Source organism: Coloeus monedula (genome assembly GCF_965178545.1).
Source record: "Coloeus monedula genome assembly, chromosome: 9".
In the NCBI taxonomy this organism is placed as follows: domain Eukaryota; kingdom Metazoa; phylum Chordata; class Aves; order Passeriformes; family Corvidae; genus Coloeus; species Coloeus monedula.
Window position 1 is genome coordinate 1,833,415 of NC_138789.1, and position 21,346 is coordinate 1,854,760.

Sequence of the window (21,346 nt, forward strand, 5' to 3'; positions counted from 1 at the left end):
CACTGGTCTGTGTTGTGTAAGGGACACACTGATTGTAATGTTTCCCTGTCAAAAGTAAACACTGACCTCTCCACAAAAGCACTTGGTTTCTGCTTGCTCATCATCTAAAGAAATTAGGCAGATAAAATCCCACCCAGCAGCAGCGAACAGGGACCAATTAAGAGCTACTCATAGTAATGCTTCCAATCAAAGTAGAAAGCTGTCCTGCTCCACTTTACAAAATTCTGTCTGCAGGGATCCATAAAAATAGTCCACTTTGTAGGTGATGCAGTGTCAACTTCCCATCTCCTGCGGGACCAGCAAAGAACAGCGTTCATCAGGGAACTCCCAACAGCTCATATATCCTGCATCACCATTTGTGCACCTCTCTGTACCTCATGCCAGTGACACCAGGGTGTACTTTACTGAGAAAAAGCGCCAGGTGCAGAGGGGAGCTCCTCCCTGAGCACAAGCCCAGGACCGGCTGGGGGCAGTGTCAGGAACACAAAACGGAGAACTCGGGGGCTGCAGGCTCTTGCTTCACTGCCCTCCCTACCCACTCCAGGCAGAAATGACTCTGTGGAGCACTAACTGCAGAAGGTGAGTGAACACGAGAATGAACAGCAATAATTCATGTCTTTTAGAAATCAGTTTCTGTGACTGTTGCTCCAGAGCTGAGAAACAGAACCCCATTCAAAAGATGCCTGTGGGTCAGTGGACTTCCAGGGGTCCAACATCAAATTCAAGTGCTCATTTTCAGAAGCACACAGCCAGGCAGGACAGACGGTCCCTTCCTCAAATGGATTTTAAGAGAAAAAAACTCTGCTGGCTTTCTGTCACTGTGTATCTTTCATACCAAAACTGCAAAGGGAATCACTGCACTATGGAAATTCAAGGAAAAACACCACGTTCATATGGGAGCTCATAGGTGGAAGAACAGTAACCTGTATGCTGAGACTTCAAAAAGGACTTGTTCTCACCTGAAAGGTAACTTATGTTCTCCAAAACAAAACAGTAAAAGTCTAAATATGTCAGTAAAAGTCAATGATGTATAATATATAGATTAGTACTCAAAAACGTTTTCCGAGAGTAGTTCAGTGAGTGCATTCCTACGAAATGTGATTTCTTGCCTAAGTATGTTATTCACCTGTTTTCACTTCTTCCTACTCACCAGCTATGCTTAGGTATCTTTTCTTTCCAAACTCACAACTATGAAATTGCAATTTTCATTTCTGTTGCAAGCAGATTTTACGTGTTTGTCTTAAACAAAAACGGGAGCTCTAAGAGGATGCAAAAAAAGGTCTCTTCTGTGTGGGAACTTCCTCTGTGGCAGGAAGTGGAACATCTACAAATTTTCTCTCCTTAATGTGACCCTATTGTGTAACTAGAATAGGCACTGCCCTGTACAGGGAAGTTAGTTCATTTCCCTTCCAAAAGATCGTACTTTGAGTAACTTCTTTTGTACAGAAACTGTAAATAAAATGCCTTTGTCTTAACACAGTTAAAATAACCACTGCTAAAAGACACACAACTTCGGGGATCTTTCTTATTTTAAATACACTGGTCTGTTTGGGACAAGGAATTTTAAAAATTAAAGTACAACTTTTCTGTAAACATAATATAAGCTTTAAAGTGTAAAACCAAATTGCAGTCAATAGTAGCAGTACTACTAATAATCTCTAACACATCTTTATTCCTGTCTTTTGTTCAGACCATGTTAGAAATGTTGATTTTTATAGACACGGCTCTTCCAGTTGTCAGAAAGTGACCGGAGTTCACCCAAAACTTGAGACCTGAGTAGGACCAGGCGCTGCAGCACCAATACCTTTCCACAGAGAGGAAAAAAGCAAGAAATTCTTATGACTTTCACAAAATAGATGAACTGACTTTCCCATTTTTGCTAGGTCTTTGCCAAAAGCTTCAGTGTCTGCAAAGCAAGGCACACAGTGAGAGGTTGAGAGCTCCTGCTTTGCATTTGCAGACAAGTGGGTAAGCAAGCTCCGTGCTTGGAAATGCGCTATCCTCCTCTTAAACTAGAATTTACCTGGCACGCTGGCAGTGAGGGAAAGAGCTCTTACCTTGGGCATCCAGTCAATAGCTAAAAGATGTTTTTAGCTCGTTCACCGTACTGCTAATACAGCTGAGAGGTTCTCACAGGGCCACCTTTACTCTTCCTCCACCCAGGGCAGTATGCTCATTAGCTGGTTTGTCTTTTCCAGCTCCTCCCCCCAGGTCTAGCAGTGTCAAACTGCCTCCCTTCTCAGGAGGAAACTCTTCAGTCTGCCTAAGTCTAAATAAAAACTAACAGGACACAGTAAAGACAGAAAGAGCAAACAGCGCTTTTCATGTGTAGCAAACTATTTCCACAGGCTCTGAAATATTTGGAGTTCTATGAAATATGCTCCCAATGACAAAGATCAACAGATGGAGCAGGTCTGTTACAGCAGGACTCACATCACAGGCAGCATTTTATAACTGGCATCAGCCAACCAGTCAGACCTGCTAGCTGTCCCTGGTGTAAACAGACAGCTTCCTGCCTCCTCTACACAACACTGAATTTACTATGACAACCATTTCCTTCTCCTCAGCACTGTTCAGTTTCTAGCTTGGCATCTCATACAGTCAGTAAAATAACAAATTTTAAAATTAAACTTTCCCAAATTCCTCTTCCTGGTTACAGAAGGTGGCCGGTGAACTCAGGTTAGCTTTTAAAAGGAGGATACTGCATTTCCAAAGAGGACAAACAATGCTGATACACACAAACACAAATGAACTTACCTCCTGTAAAGTCACAGACCAAATACTGCTTTCAATCATTGGTGCAAAGACAGTGAAAACAGGATATAAAGAAATTTCTAATACAAAAAAAAAAAGTTGCTTATTCTTAATTGTGTTTTTTGTTATGCGTTTTAGAGAGATATAGTCCCACTTCCATCACACACTGGATGGAAAGAAGACGCAAACTTGAAAGCAGTAGGCAAGGCTCAGTTCAGGAAGACTGAAAGGCTGAACTCCACCCTCTGCACCAAGGAGCAATTCCTGAGGAGATTAGTGGCCACGATGCATCCTCTCTGTGCTGTACTCAAGTGGGGCGTAATGAGTCACCAACCTTGTTAAGCAATTCTGTTTCTGTTCAGCGACACCCTGTGCTGCGTTCGGCTCGGGCAGAGTTAGTTTTCTTCATGGTGGTTAGTATGCTTTGGGTTTGTGCTGGGAAAGCTGTTGACAGCATAGAGATGGTTTGGTTATTGCTGAGCAGGGCTTGCACAGAGCCAAGGCCTTTTCTGCTTCTTGTCCCTCCTCACCAGTGAGAGGGCTGGGGGTACACAATGAGCTGGGAGGAGACACAGCCGGGACAGCTGATCCCAACTGACCCCAAGGGATATTCCAGACCATATAGCATCGTGCTGAGTATGTAAAGCAGGGAGAAGAAGAACGAAGGGAGGACCTTTGGAGTGATGGCATTTGTCTTCTCAAGTCACTGTTATGTGTGATGGAGCCTTGCTCTCCTGGAGATGGCTGAACAACTACCTGCCCGTGGGAAGGGGTGGCTGAGTTCCCTGCTTTGCTTTGCTTGAGCACACGGCTTTTGCTTTACCTACTGAACTGTCTTCATCTCAACCCACGAGTTTTGTCACTATTACACTGGTGATTTTCTCCCCCACCCACTTGTGGGGGAGTGAGCAAGCAGCTGCCTGAGTTGCTGGCTGGGTTAAATCAAGGCATCCAAACCCGAGACCTCTGAGTCTGAACAGATCCTCAATGATGGAATGAAAACACTGATTAAAATTCACTTTCTGGATGTGAGCAACCTGAGGTGTTCATAAACCCAATGGAAAGGGCTCTTGATATTGGAGGAGCCCCAAAGGAAAATCCTTTGAACCTCCATCTAGAAACCCAAAAAGCTTTTACAGCAAGCAATCCAGGAAAGCCTCTCATGGTAAGCAACACAGAGGCTCCTGGAGGTAGTTGTGTTTTTTATTTGGTGACACAGGAGAGGCATTCCCCAAAGTGCCCCAGTATACTTTTTAAAAAAAACAACAGAGAATGTCCCACAAGAAAAGTCATCATGATTTTCCTCATGATGGTTAACACTCAGTTGCCATGACTGAATAAAAAGGACCAGTGTATTAATTTTTCCTTCCCCTTCAAACACAGAGAAGGTTATCACAGAGATGTCCAAATCACACATTTATTCACACAACTTCTCCCTTGCACAAAGAGGTCAACAGAGGAAAAGGTGGAACAGAACAGCAGCACCTGCTTGCAAAACTCCAGCCCTTCTTTGTACGACTATATCCTCTTTAATTCAACTCCCAAGCTCAGTCCTGGAAATTTCTCATCAAGACAACCCAAATCTTGTTACATGAGGTATTCTCGAACACAGAAATAAAACTCCATAATATTTAGAAAAACATCAATCTGAACTATATTACTATTTTTTCTGCACATACAACTCGCTTTTCTTCCTGGCTTCTATAGGCAATTTGTAATTTATTTCAACTAAAACTTACGAAATTTGGTGACAAACAGCAATTTAGAACATATTTTACTTTTGCACCTTTTAAAAATCTGACAAAAATGTGATAATTTGTTATAAGCAATGGAAAATAAAGTAAAAACGTGTCCAGAAAAACTTGCACTTTTCCTAAATAACACTTGTAAATACAGAACGAAACAAACATCAAAAATAATGGCGCTCTTTAATACTGTTCTTTTGGTAAGTCAAATCACAACATGTAAAATATGTGCTGGGCAGAACTCCTGCATGTTTACCACAGTTTATGGGAGCACATGAATTTAACCTGTCAGGCAAACACAACTGGTTACTGGGTCAGACACTGCCAAACCAGCCCATCTTCCTCTCTCTTAAGAGACCATTGAGGCATTTCCTCTGAGGGCTGTGTCACAGGGAGGTGTCTTACTCAGACATCCTTCATCACTGCAGCTCACAAGTGCCTGTGTGCCTGACGAATTTCTGCTGCTAACAAAAATTCTAAAAACTATAGCTAAGAACTATCAACTGATTGAAAGATCTTTTCCTTCTTGACCCATATGAGGAACATTCTGCAGGGATCTCTACTCCAGTGATCCCATCCAAGAAACATCCCCTTCCTAGGCAGCAAAAACCTCACTTTGTTTTGGGAAGAGAAGCTGAAAATTACAACATGGTAGGGCTGTGGGCACAGCCCACAGAGCAGGAGCTGACAGCGGTGCTGTGCTCGGAGACAGGACTGGCTTTTGTCCTTTGCCAAGATAAGCCTGGCTGTGGAAGCCCTGCAAAGGTGCTGCCCAACTGAAATGCATCTCTGACCACGAAGGCTGCAGAGTGCTCTCTTAAAGGACAAGCAAAAAGCAAGGCTGGCTTTCCACATGCTGCCTGGGAGGATCCACACAACTGACATTTTCTTGCTGCCCTTTGGAAACACTCCTGAAATGTCAATTCCTCAACTTTGCATATCAATAAAATCTAACAAGCAAGACAAGGAACAAAGAACACTTACAACACTTAAACACCCATCAACTGAACAATGCGTCCAAGCTTTGAAGTTAATGTGCAACTATCCTGTTACAGGGACTCTACTCACAGCATGCTTAAGAGGATCAGACCCAATCCAGCTTAATTAAAAAATCTGCAGTGAGTTTCAGAAGCGCAAGCCAAAACCCTGGGCTGTGATCTTGACTGTGACAGTGACTCACATCAACAGTGGCCCAAGAGTCACTTTCCATATCCTCATTTGCAGCTTAGGATAATGTTCTTCACCACCCATTGACCAGGATTAACTAGTTAATATGCCTCTACCAAGCTTTAAAGAACCCTTATTTGTCTTCTAAGCATTATTTTTATTCTACAGTATTATATGTGAACTCCTAGAAAAATACTTAAAAGTTAATCAGCAGCAAGTTGTGGTTTTTTCTAAATAGGCTATACTTGCTATTGGCTCTCGGCAGGTCCAGCACTCTTAAGTCTCACAAGCAATAAAATATCCGCCCTTTGACAGCAAAAAACCAACACTTTAAATACAATTTTCTCACAGATAATGGCTTTTTTTAAAAAAAAAAGAGTCAGTTTGACTTTGGACCTGTAAGTCTACTTTGTCACATTGACAAATTAAGGCACACTCTTCTCACTAGAGATTTCCATTCTCTGGTTTTCTGAACGTGGTGCACTTTCCTTATGTTCACAGACCATGTGAAGCCTGTTGCACTCTGTGTGATTATTCACCACTCCACACTCCTGGTAGACTCCGTAACAACCGCAATGTCACTTAACATATTAAGGCACAGTGAAGAACAGCAGGAAAACAGTACAAGGATATGTAAGAAATGTCAGTTCCCAGCTACCCTGGGCAGTGGGCAGTGAAGTGATTCACCTCTGGCAGCTTCACCTAGAGAAAACTGAATTGTTCAAAACAGAGCGAGGAATAATCAGATCCTGAGCACTCACTAAAGTCTGTGCCCAGAGGCAGAGCCTCCAGCACACAAAATCTATGGCAACAGAACGCAGCTGTGACAACAAAAGCAAATACATTGTGAAGATAAGCAAAGCTGACCCAAAATTGAAGAACTGTTCTCTTTTGGTGAACTATCGAACTATCATATTAACAGCTGAAGCTTATTTCTCCGATCCTTTAAAGAAGAATACCCATCACTATTAGTTCTATTGCAGTAGAACCTCAGGACCCAGGAGTGCTCTGGGTCCCACCATAATAGGTATTATCTTAACAAAAAATTACTAATGCTTGGTATAAACAGGAATGAATAATAAGGATCGTATCAGCCAAGGAAGAGTTCATCTTCCAAAGTCTCTGTGGATGCCACTGCACACAGCTTGCACTAGAACAATGTGTATTTTCTCCTTTTTGTGTCTGTAGCTGAATCACCCTTTGTTTCTGCGGCTCATGAAGATCTCCCGTAAAAGTGCAACAGCAGGAGAGTTACCTACAAACATATAAACTGAAAGAAGAAAAATATTATATGTGGCTACTTGCAGATGTCTTAAGAGTTACAAATTGTGACTGAAATATTCTTGGAAAAAAAGACTAAGTCCAAAGGTTTAAAGTGCTTATTCAAGAAAGGGGATGAGTTTCTCCTGGCACTTCACTTCCCTAAGGTCTGCAGTGGCATATCCCAGGGAGGTGAGCATGGTACACAGACCTCTGCTCAACTGCTGGGGACAGGTCACTCCTCGTGGGAGTCACCAGCGGAATAAGTTCCCATATAGCCTCTCCCTACCTTATATCTGTCCATAGGATCTTCCTGCTGCAGCTGGCTCTCTCGCATTGTTTGGTACTCTCTCTCATATTTCTTCAGCTTTTTCGTTGGCACCTGTGGAATAGATTTGGGAAACATGCATTTAGAAATTAGAGGAACACTGGAAAAGCTGACTGGAAGCTCTCCCTACAAACAGGAGACTGAGGAAGTGCTGGAAAGCTGCTGCTGAGTAAAGTCTCTCCCCACTGTCCCCCCTTCCCTACTCATTAAGCCACGTCAAACACTCCCAGCTCACATCGACAGAAATCTTTCTGTGCCCACTGCTGCTAATTATTCAAACATTTAAAGGGAAACAAAATTAAGTAAAGACATTTTAGTAAGACTAGAAGAAAAAAAGCACAAACAAGTGGGAGAACAGGGAAGAGGAACACACACTTCGATACATATGATTCACCGAAACAATGCTTTAGCAAGACAACTGTTAAAAGTGAGATGAGAACAAAGGAGTGCTCATACAAAAGGACTGGACAATTCCCTGGGGGAGAACCAAGTAATGGTTTTTATTGCTGAGAGAGTATTAATGTCTAAATTACAGCCTGTGACCAATGCCCTCATGAAGTCTGGCACCAGAGCCCTCCTAGGCACAGGTGGAGATGCTGCAGCGCAAGAGAACAGGGAGGTGGCTCAGAGAAATCAAACAAATTTGGTAAACAGCCGTGCAGAAAGGGCAAAACCCAGGCTGCTTGATCCTGGGAACTCTTCCCCTTCAAACACTGATCAGAAGGAACCTGTGCTCTTTTAAACAAAGCGTGGGGGTCCTTTGCTTGCCCTTCACCTTTTGGTTGGGTATGCAGTGCTCCCAATCTCTCCCCGGAGACCTCTGACAGCATCACTCAGGTCACCTACTGGCAGCCAGAGAGATGCCTAACGCCATGTACCATCATGAGTATAAACACAGGCTTTCCCTGGATCTGTCATGCAGATATTCCTACTGCCTATATTGATCATGTTTAGCTGCCTCCTGGTGTGAGGACATGCCACTGTCACCTTGCCTTAGGGCAAAAAACTACTGCTAGTGAGCAGAGATAGGAGTTTCTGCATCGTTTTGGTGTTGTTTACTGGTTTTCAGCCCAATACCTCTTTGCTCTGCAGTACCCAAAGGGACCAAGCAAGTGCTCAGTGTTGCTGCAGAGAGCGGTGCAAGCAGCAAACATGAAACCCATGATCTGCAAAGCATTAATAAAGTAGCACCAATTCCCACAATTGCTGATGGAATCTGAAATCAACCCCCTTAAAGCAAACAAGGAGAAAAGGGTAAAGATAAAAACATGAAGTACATTGAGCAAACTTACACGAGAATTTCACTTTGATGACACTTAACAGAGCAAAACACCATGAAATGAAAATGACTCAGAGATGCTTCTACACATTTCAACTGAACAATCCTCCCAACACAAACTCAGCCACCTTTGTCTTGGCTGCAGCCTGAAACTGTTGAGGATACTTAATAGTCGTAAGAATAAGAAATCATTTCACCATAGTGTTTTAAATGAAACAAACCCATCACACACCGAAGCCTGACCCATCCCATCCTTTCACCAAGATTACTGGGCTTTCATTTAGCGAACCAGATCAAGGCTCCCCAGCTGGGGTGTTACAAGGACACCTTCCAAACACAGCTCTCAGGTTCTGCTGTGGAGTTTTATGCTCCAATATGCAACCACCAGGAAATAAAGATAAATATGAGGGAGATTTTGGGGTGCAACATGGCAAAAAGACACAAGACAGACGTAACTTAGATGATGACCTGTTCAACCAAAGATTTTTCTGATTTTTGATGCTTTTCATTGAAACCTTTAAAGTGCATATAAGAACTAAGTTTCACTACATAGGGAGAGAGACAAGATTCCCATCCATGCAGCCACATGAGTGCTTCAGTAAGAATCCCACCACCTGAAGGAACAAGAGCTATAAGATAGATTTTGTCTGTGTGTGTGTAAATAGGGAAATAAGAATGGAAAGCCAGGTAAAAATGGCACAGTTGCAACCCTTTACCCCCCCATGCTGATGAGAGCAGTGCTGCTCACCTTAGCCTGGCACTGCGTGTTGGGGGCTCCCTCCACTCACAACTATCAACCATTTCTTAACGCCTGCTAATTCATTCCACCAACCGTTCTTATCTATGTGCTTTCCTCACTTGCTTATCTGTTCATTCACAGCTGTGAGCAGGACCACGTGTGGGTCCTCTGGGGCCTCTCGAGGCATCGGCTCCCTCGCTCCTCACCACAGGAGCCATCCTTGGCCGTGGCCTGGGCTGAGGGACGCCCGTGTGCCTGGCACACCCTCCAGCAAGCAAACAGCACAGCAACACTTTCTCAGGAGTATTGACAGTAAATAATACCTGAAACAGGCATCAGATCAGGCAAGCATCAGGCGTGACAGAGAAAACAGCTTCCAGCTCTCTGAAAGGTCATAGTGACTGATGTATGTTAGTATCTATTTGTTCTGCAAATCTTGTCTTAACTGGGAAGTAGTACCTAAATAAAGTGAAATTCTATCTTAAGGGGCTGAGAGGGAACTCCTACCAGAAACCAGTCCACACTAATCCACTTATCTCATAAAATAGTAACTGGACCAGGTATGCCCAAGAACTTTGGCAGGGACTACAGTTCACTGTTACTGTCTATTCAGCCACATTTCTCAAAGGAGTTTTGATAATTTATTACAGCACTTTCTTCTTCTGAGTATACACTAATAAATGGAAAAAAAATTTTAAAAGCCTATTTCCATATTTTCCAATTTAATTCCCTGAAACACTTTGTGCATTCAACAAGGGACTTCTCAGTAAGCATTTTCATAAGTAAGTGCATAGTGCTAGCTATGCTTCAGTCTTCAAGGACTGATCCTGAACAAAGTGCTCATAAATTCTCTGTAAAAGCTTCTGTAATATTGATTCCTTTTTTCTTTCTTTAGCACCATGGGGTATAGTGGCTTGAACTGATGGTTATCCAATTTAGGAGACTCTTACAGTATATAAACATTCCTCATAATTGTTTATCTCAATATCTTATCTCATTGAGTTGTTTTATTTTATTGTCTTCAAGTATAAAATCACGTTACAAGTAGTTGTATGCAGGGAAAAACCCATGCAGAGCATCTTAATAAAACATCCACACAGAACAACTAAACAAGCAAAACCTCTTCCTGAAAAAACCCAATGACACCAAATGCTTGAAGGACTCACTGCAGCGGGGTGATACATGGAAGGTGAGAAACAAAACCACTTTGGTTTTAACTGCCCCCTGTTCAGACAGGGCTGGAAAGATTTGCTTCACTTCGTTGGGCAATCCTGGGCATGGACAGTGCACCGAGCATCAGCATCCACTCAGCTTCAGAAGACCCTTCCCTCATTCTGTGATTTCTTTAGCTGTTTCCAGGCAGTTCAGCCAGGCCTTGCTGGATTCATAAATCACACCTATGACTCCTTCCTCCCAAATGTTTTATTGCTCTAATGCAGCCTGAGCACTCAGAGGAGGCAGTTATTGCTGTGTTCATTTGACAGCCAAGGAAATGGAAGCAGAGATGCGAAGCGATTTCCTGAACATATTGCAGACAGCCAGAGGCTAATCCAGATAGTGAAATCCTATTACTTGATTTCTGATTTCCAGCACCACCACAATGCCAAACTGAGCAGGGGATCTCTTTCCTAGCTTCCCACGTCCCTTCTCTATCTAGCACTGCATAAACACTCCAAAACTACATTGTTCCACCACACTAACAACGTAGCCAGTATTCTCTAATCTCCTCACTATTAACATTTTGTCCTCTCTAGTTCTTGCCTCAATGTAAAAGAAAAAATAAAAAAAGGAGAGGAAAAAGCCAATGAAGAAAGTATGCACTGCTTTCCTTTCTCATTCTTTGAAGCAGGTGACATAACTTCCCGTTTCGCTGGCGACGGATGTGCCTGGTAAAGTCAAGCTGAGGTGAGGGTCCTGCGCCCCTCCAAAGGTGAGCCTCCCCCACCTGCTTTGGGCGAGCACTGACAGCAACCACAGACCCTGGGTGCAGCCCAGCCTCCCTTCGATCCATCTACCACACACCTGGCCTGCTGTGATCCCCAGCAAAAGCCCAGACTCTTCCCACTGCTGCAGATCAGGACCATTTCCAAGCAGAGGTGATGCCTGGGAGCCTGGCTCAGGAATGCTGGGACCAGCTCAGCCCCTGCTCACAGCCAGAAGTACCAGGTGCAAGAGGCTCTCACAAAACCAGAATGCAAGTGCCCCTCTCAAGGAGATGCGAGTTAGGCTTGTTGTACTTAATTTTCTTCACTTTATGAATTAGAGCAGTATCGGATGAAATTTCACAACGAGGCTTGGTTCTGTGAGTGTCACATGAAGCCTGTGAGCTTTAAACAGAGCCTCAGCAGATTAGCAGTAAAAAATTTCCAATCACATGCATCATCTTAGTTCACACTCAAAGTTGTACCAATTTGTTCCAGTTAATACTTGGTATTTTAAATACAACTACATCAGGTTCAAGGAAGGAAGCAGCTCTATTTTAAGGAATACAGCTCTATTTAAGTACTTTATTAAGCCAAATGAAGGCTTCAGTGTAACAAAATTAGATGAAAAAACTGACTCGGTGCTACTCGTCTGTGCAGTCATTACCACAGACAGCTGTATCATCCTTTCCTTAAAACGTGGTTGGCCAAAAGCAGTGAAGGAGTATCCTGCCCTATCTGTCTAGGAGTAAGGCTCAGAAGTAGATAAGCCATTTGTTTTTCTCCTGGGGGGAGGCAGGAATGAAAAAGAAAGAACAAACCCCACAGCACCACGCTGCCACAACAGACTTGTCTCCTGCATTAGACTTTAAAGGGGGTGAATGGGATATTGTACTCAGCTATTATGCATCATAATCTGAACAGCTGTATCTCCAATGAGATCTCAGCCACAAGCGTGAAATCTGAAAGGGAAAGTTGCCATTTCTCACAGAACTCTTATTTGGGATGGGTATTCTGCACAGAAGAAAACCTGCAACATCCATTTGTAAAAATTAATGTAGGATTGACATCAGCTGCCTAAAGGAAATCCCAGGCTGGAGCACAGCTTGAAGAATTCCTCTCTCCTTTTGATGCCATGCAGGGAAGGGCTCACTGGCAACAGGCTGTTTCACCACAAGTTTGAAAGCCAGTGGAAGAGCCCTCCTCCAATGTTTTCACTATGCTACAGTATCCCATTCAGGCCCCATACATCCCGCATTCAACCCCACACTGTACAGCTCATTCAGCACCATCTGATCCCTGGTTCTGGGGCACAATAAAAGCCCCAACTGTCAGATGCTATTTTACCATCTGAGCCGGAAGGAAGGAGCTGTTCCCTGAAATTCCTTGGAAACGAACATGGTGTTAGAGAGATGTCCTGCTGAATGCATGCCTGAGCATCTGCTGCAGTAAAGCATCTCTCCACCTCGTGTTTGGGAACAGAACTGAGAGAAATGCTCTTCATACATCAGCAAAGCAGCTCCACCCCAGCACACCTGAGTAGCCCTTCCATGCAGGGGGAGATTCTTTTTCTTGCTGCAAGTCACCTCCTTGTGAGGTCCGTACGACTCTATCCTGAAGAGAGTCTTCAGGATAACAGGAAGCCAGCTGAAGGTAAAGGAAACCAGCATCACCGTGAATTTTGTTTAATTTCTCCATTTGCATTAGTCCATTATCAAAATGTCTCAATTGCAACTAGCACACTCAAAGGGAATTACAGAAGCAAGAGAAAGGCAGGTTGCAAAATTTACAGAGCACCTGCACAATTTACTGTGATTCAAACCAGAAGCAACAGCAGAGTCAGTGACGCTGGATCATTTCCAACACCAGATCCTTTTGTCAGATTTTCATCTCTACGATGTTATTTCCATTCATGGAAACCCACTGAACCAGGTATAGCCCATTATTCTTCCACAGCTCTGCTGTTTAGAGATCTGCTTAGTTAGGCTCAGTTAGCAAAACACTTAACTAAGAGTAAGCTGAGACAGAAGGATGTTCAATAAGCCCCATTGTTCAGTGATCCTGCAGCAACACAGGAAAAGAGAATGGAGTCTGGATTCCCTGAACTGTAACTCTACACCTCTACACTGACCACTGGGCTTGTGTTTGAGAGGCTGCAGGGGAACCTGCCTCTAAGAAAAAGGGTCAAGGAAAGGATGTTTTGCCTGTAGCAGATGCTTTTCAGAATCCCCAAATGTCTTTCTGCGTTCAAAAATTCATTTTCACTTTGACAGATGGAAGGTTTATTATCCACTTCAATTCTCTTTGCTTTATTAAAGAAGAGACACCCTGAGTGGCTGCAAAGCAGTGCTTGGAAATGGCTGATTATTTTCTGCACTTGCAGAAATGATGTCTCTGATGTCTTGCAGCTCCCCCAGACACAAGTGCTTCCTTCTCTACAGATAAGGGCTGCAGCAAGTGACACACACACACCGGGAAAGCAACAGCCAGATCCACTGTCAGCCAGCACACAGTATGCATTTCAATGGCTCTGGTCAACAGCAATACTGTGGTGAAGGACACCAACATCAGAAACATTCTAGATGGAAAATATCTGCTTACAGGTCATTTTTATTATCTGATCTAACTTAAAGAGTGCCTGAACAATGAGACCTCTGCTACTGAGGACTATCCAGGGTAAAGAACTACTTGTATATGGCACAGCCACAATGAGGACTGGATAACTGGGAGAGTGATACTGCCCAGCCATCTAAGTCAAGGCCCTGCTCTGGGTAACACAATTCCTATGAGCAGCAGCTGTTTTTCCAGCATAGCATTTATTAATCAGTTTGTACCTCATAAACATAACAGCTCCGAGTGATTTTGTGGCTTACACACACACCCCTTTTGAAATACAGCATTTGATGCTGAAGGTTTTATGTCTCCTCAGTGACTATGCAAAATCCAACTCTTAGCTCTCCCCACTAAAGGTATATAATTCATTCTGATTAAGATCTAACCCGTGTCCATAATAATTTCAGAGTTTTGGTCACATTTCTCAGCACATCAAGCAGGAGAAGAGAACGGCAAGCAGGAAGACACACACAGCCTTCACCACCATCCCTGTGACAACAGAGTCAGACATTCAGGAGAAAGAACCAAGTGATCTTCTTGCATCACTTAGCAGGGAAACAGCCTCTCCCATCTACATGGTGTTAGGTTTTATTTCCACCCTTGTTTATCCTGGAACTAACACAGACCGATAGCACAATTGCCAACAAAAGGCCAGCAACTTATCCAAGGTTCAAACCAGTGGTTTTACCAAGGCTTTACTGTAAAATCTCATTCAACATATTTAGTCCACAGTGTGCACAGCTTTCAGCTAATAAACCCCTGGCTCAATACATTTTCTGAAATCTGCCAGGAGACTAGTGAAATTTGTTGTCTGCAAGACTAGATTCTGATTCCGCTGAATGACTGAGCCACATCTTGTCTCCTGTCACACTCTGTGTCCAGCACAAGATGAAAAATAATCTGCTTCCTGAGATGGAGGAGGGGTGCTAGATCACAACGCTGAATCATATGCCCAGGTAATCAAAGAACCTTGCAGTATTCTTTGAACACACATTCTATGTGTTAATATGATTTTAGATCAACTCTGAGTCACAGTATCAAAAAAATTCTCATTTGCATCTTTAAAATCAGCATCAAGTTTCTCTGATGTGTGTGGAGGTCCTTGATGCTCAAACCTGTCATTACTTTTATCAATATTTCAAACCTACAAGTTAAGTGCAATTACTTTTTAGTGCATTACTCCACCAGCAGAAAATAGATACCTATTCTGTATTAAAACTGAACCATTGTGGACCTGTTGGAGTGGGTCCAGGAGGCCACGGAGATGCTCTGTGAGCTCGAGCACCTCTCCTATGAACACCAGCTGAGAGAGCTGGGGTTGTTCAGTCTGGGGAAGGGAAGGGTTTGGGGAAACATTAGAGCCCCTAAAGGGGCTCCAAGAGAGCTGAAGAAGGACTTTGGACAAGCGGGGGAGAAAAGGCTTCACACTGAGAGCACAGGGATAGATGGGATATTAGGAAGACATTCTCCCCTGTGAGGGTGGTGAGACCCTGGCACAGGATGCCCAGAGAAGCTGTGGCTGCTCCATCCCTGGAAGTGCCCATGGTCAGGTTGGATGGGGCTTGGAGCAGCCTGGGATAATGAAAAGTGTCCATGCCCATGGAATGAAGTGGAACCAGATGGGCTTTAATGTCCCTTAAAACCTGTGATTCTATGATTATATAATTACATTCAGAGCTCTAGAATGCCATTTGTAGAGCTCTGTAACATATATTTGTTATATCCAATACTTTTATCTATATTTCAGCACCTAACAGAGCTTCATTCTCTAAAAGTCTTGCCTTTTTTCTACTTATCCAGCTCCATAAACAAAATTGCTAATACCCCCAAAAAAGCCACACATTAAATGATGAGCATTTTGAAAATACAAGTGGGACAGTGTCCAACTCCAAGGTATCAGCAAGGCTCACTGAAGCACGGCACAGCCTTTTAGTGCAACAACTACTCCATGCCCTGCTCTGTTATCTCACTAATCCTTCATATGCAAAGAAGGTTTGCTCTGTACCTGGAACGAGGCGTCGGGGTTTGCCTTATGTTGCCCCTTTCAGCCTCTGTACCTGTGGGATGCCTTGGCACAGAGCTGGCAGGGAGGTGGAGGAAGGGCAGGGCAGTTTAAAAGCACTATTTGGCCACTGAATGTGGTTTAAGCAGCTGCCTGAGAGTATCTGTGGGGATGGGACTGCACAGCTGCACGGCCCATCAGCCCCCAGAGATACAAAGGAGCTGTACCAATTCCCAAACCTCTACATACAAGGCTGCTTTGGTTTTGGTTTTTTTTAACTTCCTGCTGCTTTCCCTGCCCCAGCTATGGTTCCACCACCACCACCAGCACTACTGGCCACCACTACCATTTGCCACTTCACCTGTGCTCATCCATCATGTTTAGCTGCGACCCTGTCGGGCTCATCAATTACCAGTGGACTCCAGACCTGCTGCTTTATCACCCAGCAGAAAGAATCCCAACAGCACCTTAAGCACTGACAGAAGCAGGCAGTTTGTCAGGCAGGAGGGGCTGAAAAAAAAAAAGATGAAACGTGTCCGTGCTGCCAGCTTCAGCAGGAAAGCCAAGCTGCTGCCACTGAAGGGAGCCCTGCAAGAGAAGGAGCTCCCACAAAGAGAGCAGACACTTCCTTTGGGAAACAAAGCCAGGTAATATTACCAGCAACATCTGCCTCCCTCTGGTACCTGCAGCAGCAGAGCCATCTTTTTTTCCCCTGAGCTCTCTGTCCTAGTGCTGTCTATTCCTTGTTGCTCTGGCCATGGAAAGAATGAGACCCTTGGTTCTGAGATAACTGGATTCCTGTTATCCTGTTCCAGCATTGCCTGACTGACACTGTACCATGCCATAAATCAAATCCCTCCTGATGGGAGAGAATTTACTGAAAGTCCTTGCAAGGAGTTTCAAAGATAAACTGAGACTTTTCCTTTAGTTTCAATGCTTCCAGATAGTTGTTCATTAAGTCTTATCAGAGGAACAGGGCCACTAACGTGACCCAGGTACAGTATAGAAGGAAAAAAAGTAGGAGTGAAGACAATTATCAAGATTTACACAGCCTTTTAAAGGTATTTTAACCAATAGTTACTAAAAACGTACATTATTTTCACTTTCCTACCAATTATTCAGTAACACGGGCAGGAACTGTGGAATTCTCTATCCAATCATTCCAAACTACTTTTACTGAAAAATATGGAGTAGTAGAAGAAGGAGAAGAAGGTTTAGAGAACAACAACAATCCTCCATTTTGATATTTTTTACTCTTATCTATTTACTACAAAGAGAAGCCTAAAACCTCTAAATTTTTCCCCCTGTGACAATCTTACATAGTAGTCTATCCCTTAATTCACACCACTGTATTTTCTAGTTCTTGTCTGACTGTTGGTAATGTTTTCCAAAGTTTGAAGCTAAAACAGTGTTGTTCAGGAGGGTAAAAACCCTCAAAAACAGGCAGAGAAATATTCTCGGCACTCTGGGTTCCTGCATCTGACCTGCTCTGGAAGTTCAGTCTGAGTGTGGACAATCTGTGTGCTCCTTCTTGCCCATGCACTGTGGTCTCCAAGGTAACAGACAAATAACATACAGTATCTTACTTGCACCTGATACCATAAACTGGGGATTACTTTGGCAATGCTGCCTTGAAGCAAAAGCACAGCACTGTATCCACACGGAGCACTGCCTTGGCACAGCTCACACGCTGCTCTAAATCAAACCAGCTCGATTCTTCTAGAAGCCCACAGCTTTACACCACCAGCAACCAGCACTCCAGTCAACACAGCTGGCTGGGGTTTGGTGAGCTGATGTTGACACAGGTAGAAGGAAGCAATAAAGAATAAAATGTATTGCACTGTGCATGAAAGCACAAACCCAGCAAGATAAAACCCAGTGAAATACATTTTCCAATCTCAGCACAAAGAATGCTGAATTCTTCTGAGAACTGGGATTAAAAAGAATGAAAACAGTTGTACACATTGAAGACAGAATATTGGTAACTAACATTTACCTGCACCTTCTAGTAACTATGAAGCTGGACTCTATCTATAAAGAGATAAACTGCCTTTTCATCTCGTTTCAGCACTCCTTTCAAAGTGCACGAACATACTTGCCATATATAACCAATCATATCCAGAAACTTATTTCAAATTTATTCTCCCAAATGGGCTTGTAATGATGACAGAAACAAGCTGTTTTCGAGTGCCCAGAAACACCTGTATTGATTTCCCTGAATTTTTTTTAAAGAAGAAAATGAGAAGGCTTCAGAATATTGATGTCCTTCTTTTGAATGCTTCAAAATTCTATTGCTATTTATAAAATGTGTATTTGAGACATTGGTCAAATAATTCTTTCTTGATCCAATGACAGTAAAAAGGCAGCAAGAAGAAATGCTTTCGGACATGGAGAGAAAATAAACAGAAAATAATACAGGTTATTAATTTGGAACAAAACAGTAACTCAAACTAAATGAAGAAAAAAAGTTCAAATCCTCCTTTGAATTCCATTAGGCTGGATGGTATTATAGAGGATATAGAAAAGGACTTCTACGTGTTGCTCAAATGCATTAATAATTACAACTCAAAAATAATTATGATTCAGACAAGTCACAATGGTCCAGAAAACAGCTCAGTTCTAACCAGTCTGCAGGTTTTTTTGCAGGGCAGAAGGACTGACAGAACTAGCAGAAGCAATACCTGGTCCACTCTTGTTTTTGTTTTTTTAGTAAATACTTAAAGCAGTAGAGATTCCCTTAGACCAAAATCCCTGTACGGAAATAACATTTAAGCACCACAAATCAACCCATCTGGATGACTTAGGTTGGTGAGCTGAAACCAAGAACCCACACAAATACTCTGCAGCGCTGATAAGGATCTGCCTAAAAACTGGTTCCACACCAGCATCACTTTGTAAGCTGTAGGTCCCACTTTACTCTTTATCTACAGATCTGTCTGTCTACGTTTGAAAAACAGGCGCCTGCCGAGGAAGGCGGGAACCTCCCTTGGAACGGAAAACGTGACCCCCTTCCCTGCAAATTATTGGAACTTTGAAATTATGGGGGCTTTCAGGCAGCGATACAGGAAAAGGAATAACAGTTCTTTACTAGAACATATATACACATATACAGAGCACAGCAAACCAACAGCACCACAAGCGCGGTGCCGCCTCTCCCGCCGCGGGCCCTTCCCCCCGCTGCAGCTCCGCTCGCGGCCGCCAGGGCAGTGCGGTGGTTCCCCCGCGCCTGCAGGGGGCGCTGTGGCGCCAGCTCGGCCCTCACGCAGGAATGGCGGGCGGGCCGGGGGCGGAGAGGGAAAAGGGGCTTCCTTTACAAACTGACGGTGGGCAGCCGGTCCCGGTGCCACTCCGGATAGCAGAACAAGCTGTAGCAGGGACCTCAGAGCAGCAAGCTGGAATGGCAGAGGCGGGCACACCTGGGGTGGCAAAACCTCCTCAGCCGTGCCAGGGGGCACGGGGTGTCCGGGCAGGCATGGGGTGTTGGCTTAGAGTGTAGCAAAAAGCCCAGAGCAGTGGCAAAAACAGCAGGGCAGGGCAGCGGGAGCTGGGCTCCCGCCAACAGCTGCAAGACGCTCCCTCCGGAGGCGGGAGGAGATCGGGGTCCCCTTCCCAGTGAGGCTGGGTGTTGGAAAGGTCCCAGTTCAACTCGCTGACCCATGATAAAGAAACCCAGCGAATAACAAAAAAACCTCCGCAGTGGCAGCAAATCCTCCGGGCAGCAACAGTCTGGCACCAAAACCACACCTGTCCCGCTCTGGTCTGAAGAGTGAGAGAGCTCGGAGCTGAGGCCAGCCCCTTAACCCCCAGCCAAAATCTCGTGGTACCTCTGCACTTCCCAAGAGAAAGCTCCCCAGCTCAGAGACAGTAGCAAACTGCACCCTTCTTCCTCCTCCTCGAAGCCACATCTTTTGTCTCTCTTAAGTATCGTCATTATCATCTCCTAGGCAACAAATGGGAGAAAATTCCCTGGGAGAAAGAAAAATAAAAAAAGGAAAAATCCTAACCTCCAACACTGTCTGATGAAAGTAACTTTACAGTTTTAAGAGTCTTCCCTAGCACTGGCTTCACTATTACATGAGGGATTTATTTTCTTAAAACCCAGACCCTCCAAGGAGTATACAGCAACCATAAACCACAAATTAAAAAGCTCAGGAAATGGGTCAAAAAGCCATCGTGAAAGGGAATCATCATTCAGTGACACGTTTCATTTTTGGTCAGTGACATTCTGGGTCTCTTCTGGGCCTCATCAAAGATCCAGCACTCTCAAACACTACATCAGTGGTCTGCAAATGAAAGATACGATCCAGCTAATAGAATCTGTGGATCACACACGGAAAGAAAGAACAGTGCAGAAGAAGAATCAGAAACGGTACACATACATTTGAATTCGTGGAAATAGCTTCCTCAGCTGAAACACACTATGGTGCTGGCTCCAGACCGCATGTCCACAGGACTTTACTATAGCATGAAGCAGTAGCCCTCCAGCTGGGATGGAATCCCATGAGGAGATGGGATCAGTCCCAAGAAAGCACCATTTAGACTCTTCAAACTGACACAGTCAAGATACAACCTGAGTCCCTGTTGGGCAGGGTGGTGGTAGCAGTCTGGTAGAATGGTGGCTGCAGTCCTCTGAAGCGGTGATCCTGTAGAAAAGAGGGTCTGCTCTTCCTCAGAAGGTCCAGTGGTGGCTGTGTAGCTCCTGTCCTCTGGAAATCCAGTGGAAAGGGCTGTCTCTGGTGTTCAGACTCTCAGCTTATATCCACAATGGGATGCTTGGTTCCTCCCTCTGGGTGGAGCATCTCACAATGGGGTAATGAGTCATGAGGCCAAGTGTTGATTAGGCTCATTAACAGAAGATAGTCCAGAGGGAGTTATCTCTTGAGTCAGGGGCAGGACAATGATGGGCCATTAACAGAAAGATGGTCTGGGGGGAGGAGGCAAGGAAACACTGCCCCACCTGGTTTCAACAGCTCATGAGGATGGTAATAGAATACACTGCAACCCAGGACACCAGGGAAGGTCAGCCCTGGATTGTCACTGAGACCAATACTGTAATACTGCTTCCAGTTCTGGGAGATGCAGTTGGGAAAAAAAACTGAAGAGGGTGTGGAGCAGAGCCCCTGAACTGCTTGGGCAGAGTGGAAATGCCTTTGCATCGAGAGATGTAAGAGCTCAGGGTCCTCAGCACAAGGGAGCTGCTCCAAAGACAAAGCAAGAGGATCAGGGCAGAATCTGGTAGCTCCTCCCCCACAGAGGAGGGAGGGACAGAGGTGGGACAGCTCCTCAAGACGGCCTGAAAGCAGGATCCCTCCTTCTGTTGGGAAGGAAAGGGCTCAGACGAGGATTTTATCTGTGATAAGAGCGAACTCCCGTAACAGTGACCACCCAAACTTCCTTCCTCCTCCGGCAGCAGCTCCAGCTACAGGATGCCAGGGGAAGATGGGCTTCAAAAGCTCAAGTGCTGCCAGGGACTCTGTTCTGCAAGATTCCACACAGGCAGAATTAGAGATTCCAGGTAAAACTGAGATTGGAAGCGC

At 44.3% G+C, this 21,346-nt stretch overlaps 1 protein-coding gene across 9 annotated transcripts in view; it reads right to left on the minus strand.

Moving 5' to 3' along the window:
* Positions 1-21,346, minus strand: part of RABGAP1L (RAB GTPase activating protein 1 like) — a gene marked incomplete at its 5' end in the record, with an annotated part of 238,535 nt that overhangs the window by 9,505 nt on the left and 207,684 nt on the right. For 7 of the 9 annotated variants that reach the window (XR_014226648.1, XM_082287051.1, XM_082287048.1 and 4 more), the window contains one exon: positions 7,216-7,308. Coding sequence is in view for 8 of the 9 variants with exons in the window: in XM_082287051.1 (XP_082143177.1) it covers positions 7,216-7,308 (93 nt within the window). Of the gene's footprint in view, positions 1-2,057; positions 2,176-3,999; positions 6,937-7,215; positions 7,309-21,346 lie in introns of those variants that run through there. The other 2 variants (XM_082287052.1, XM_082287055.1) reach the window with 2 other exon arrangements.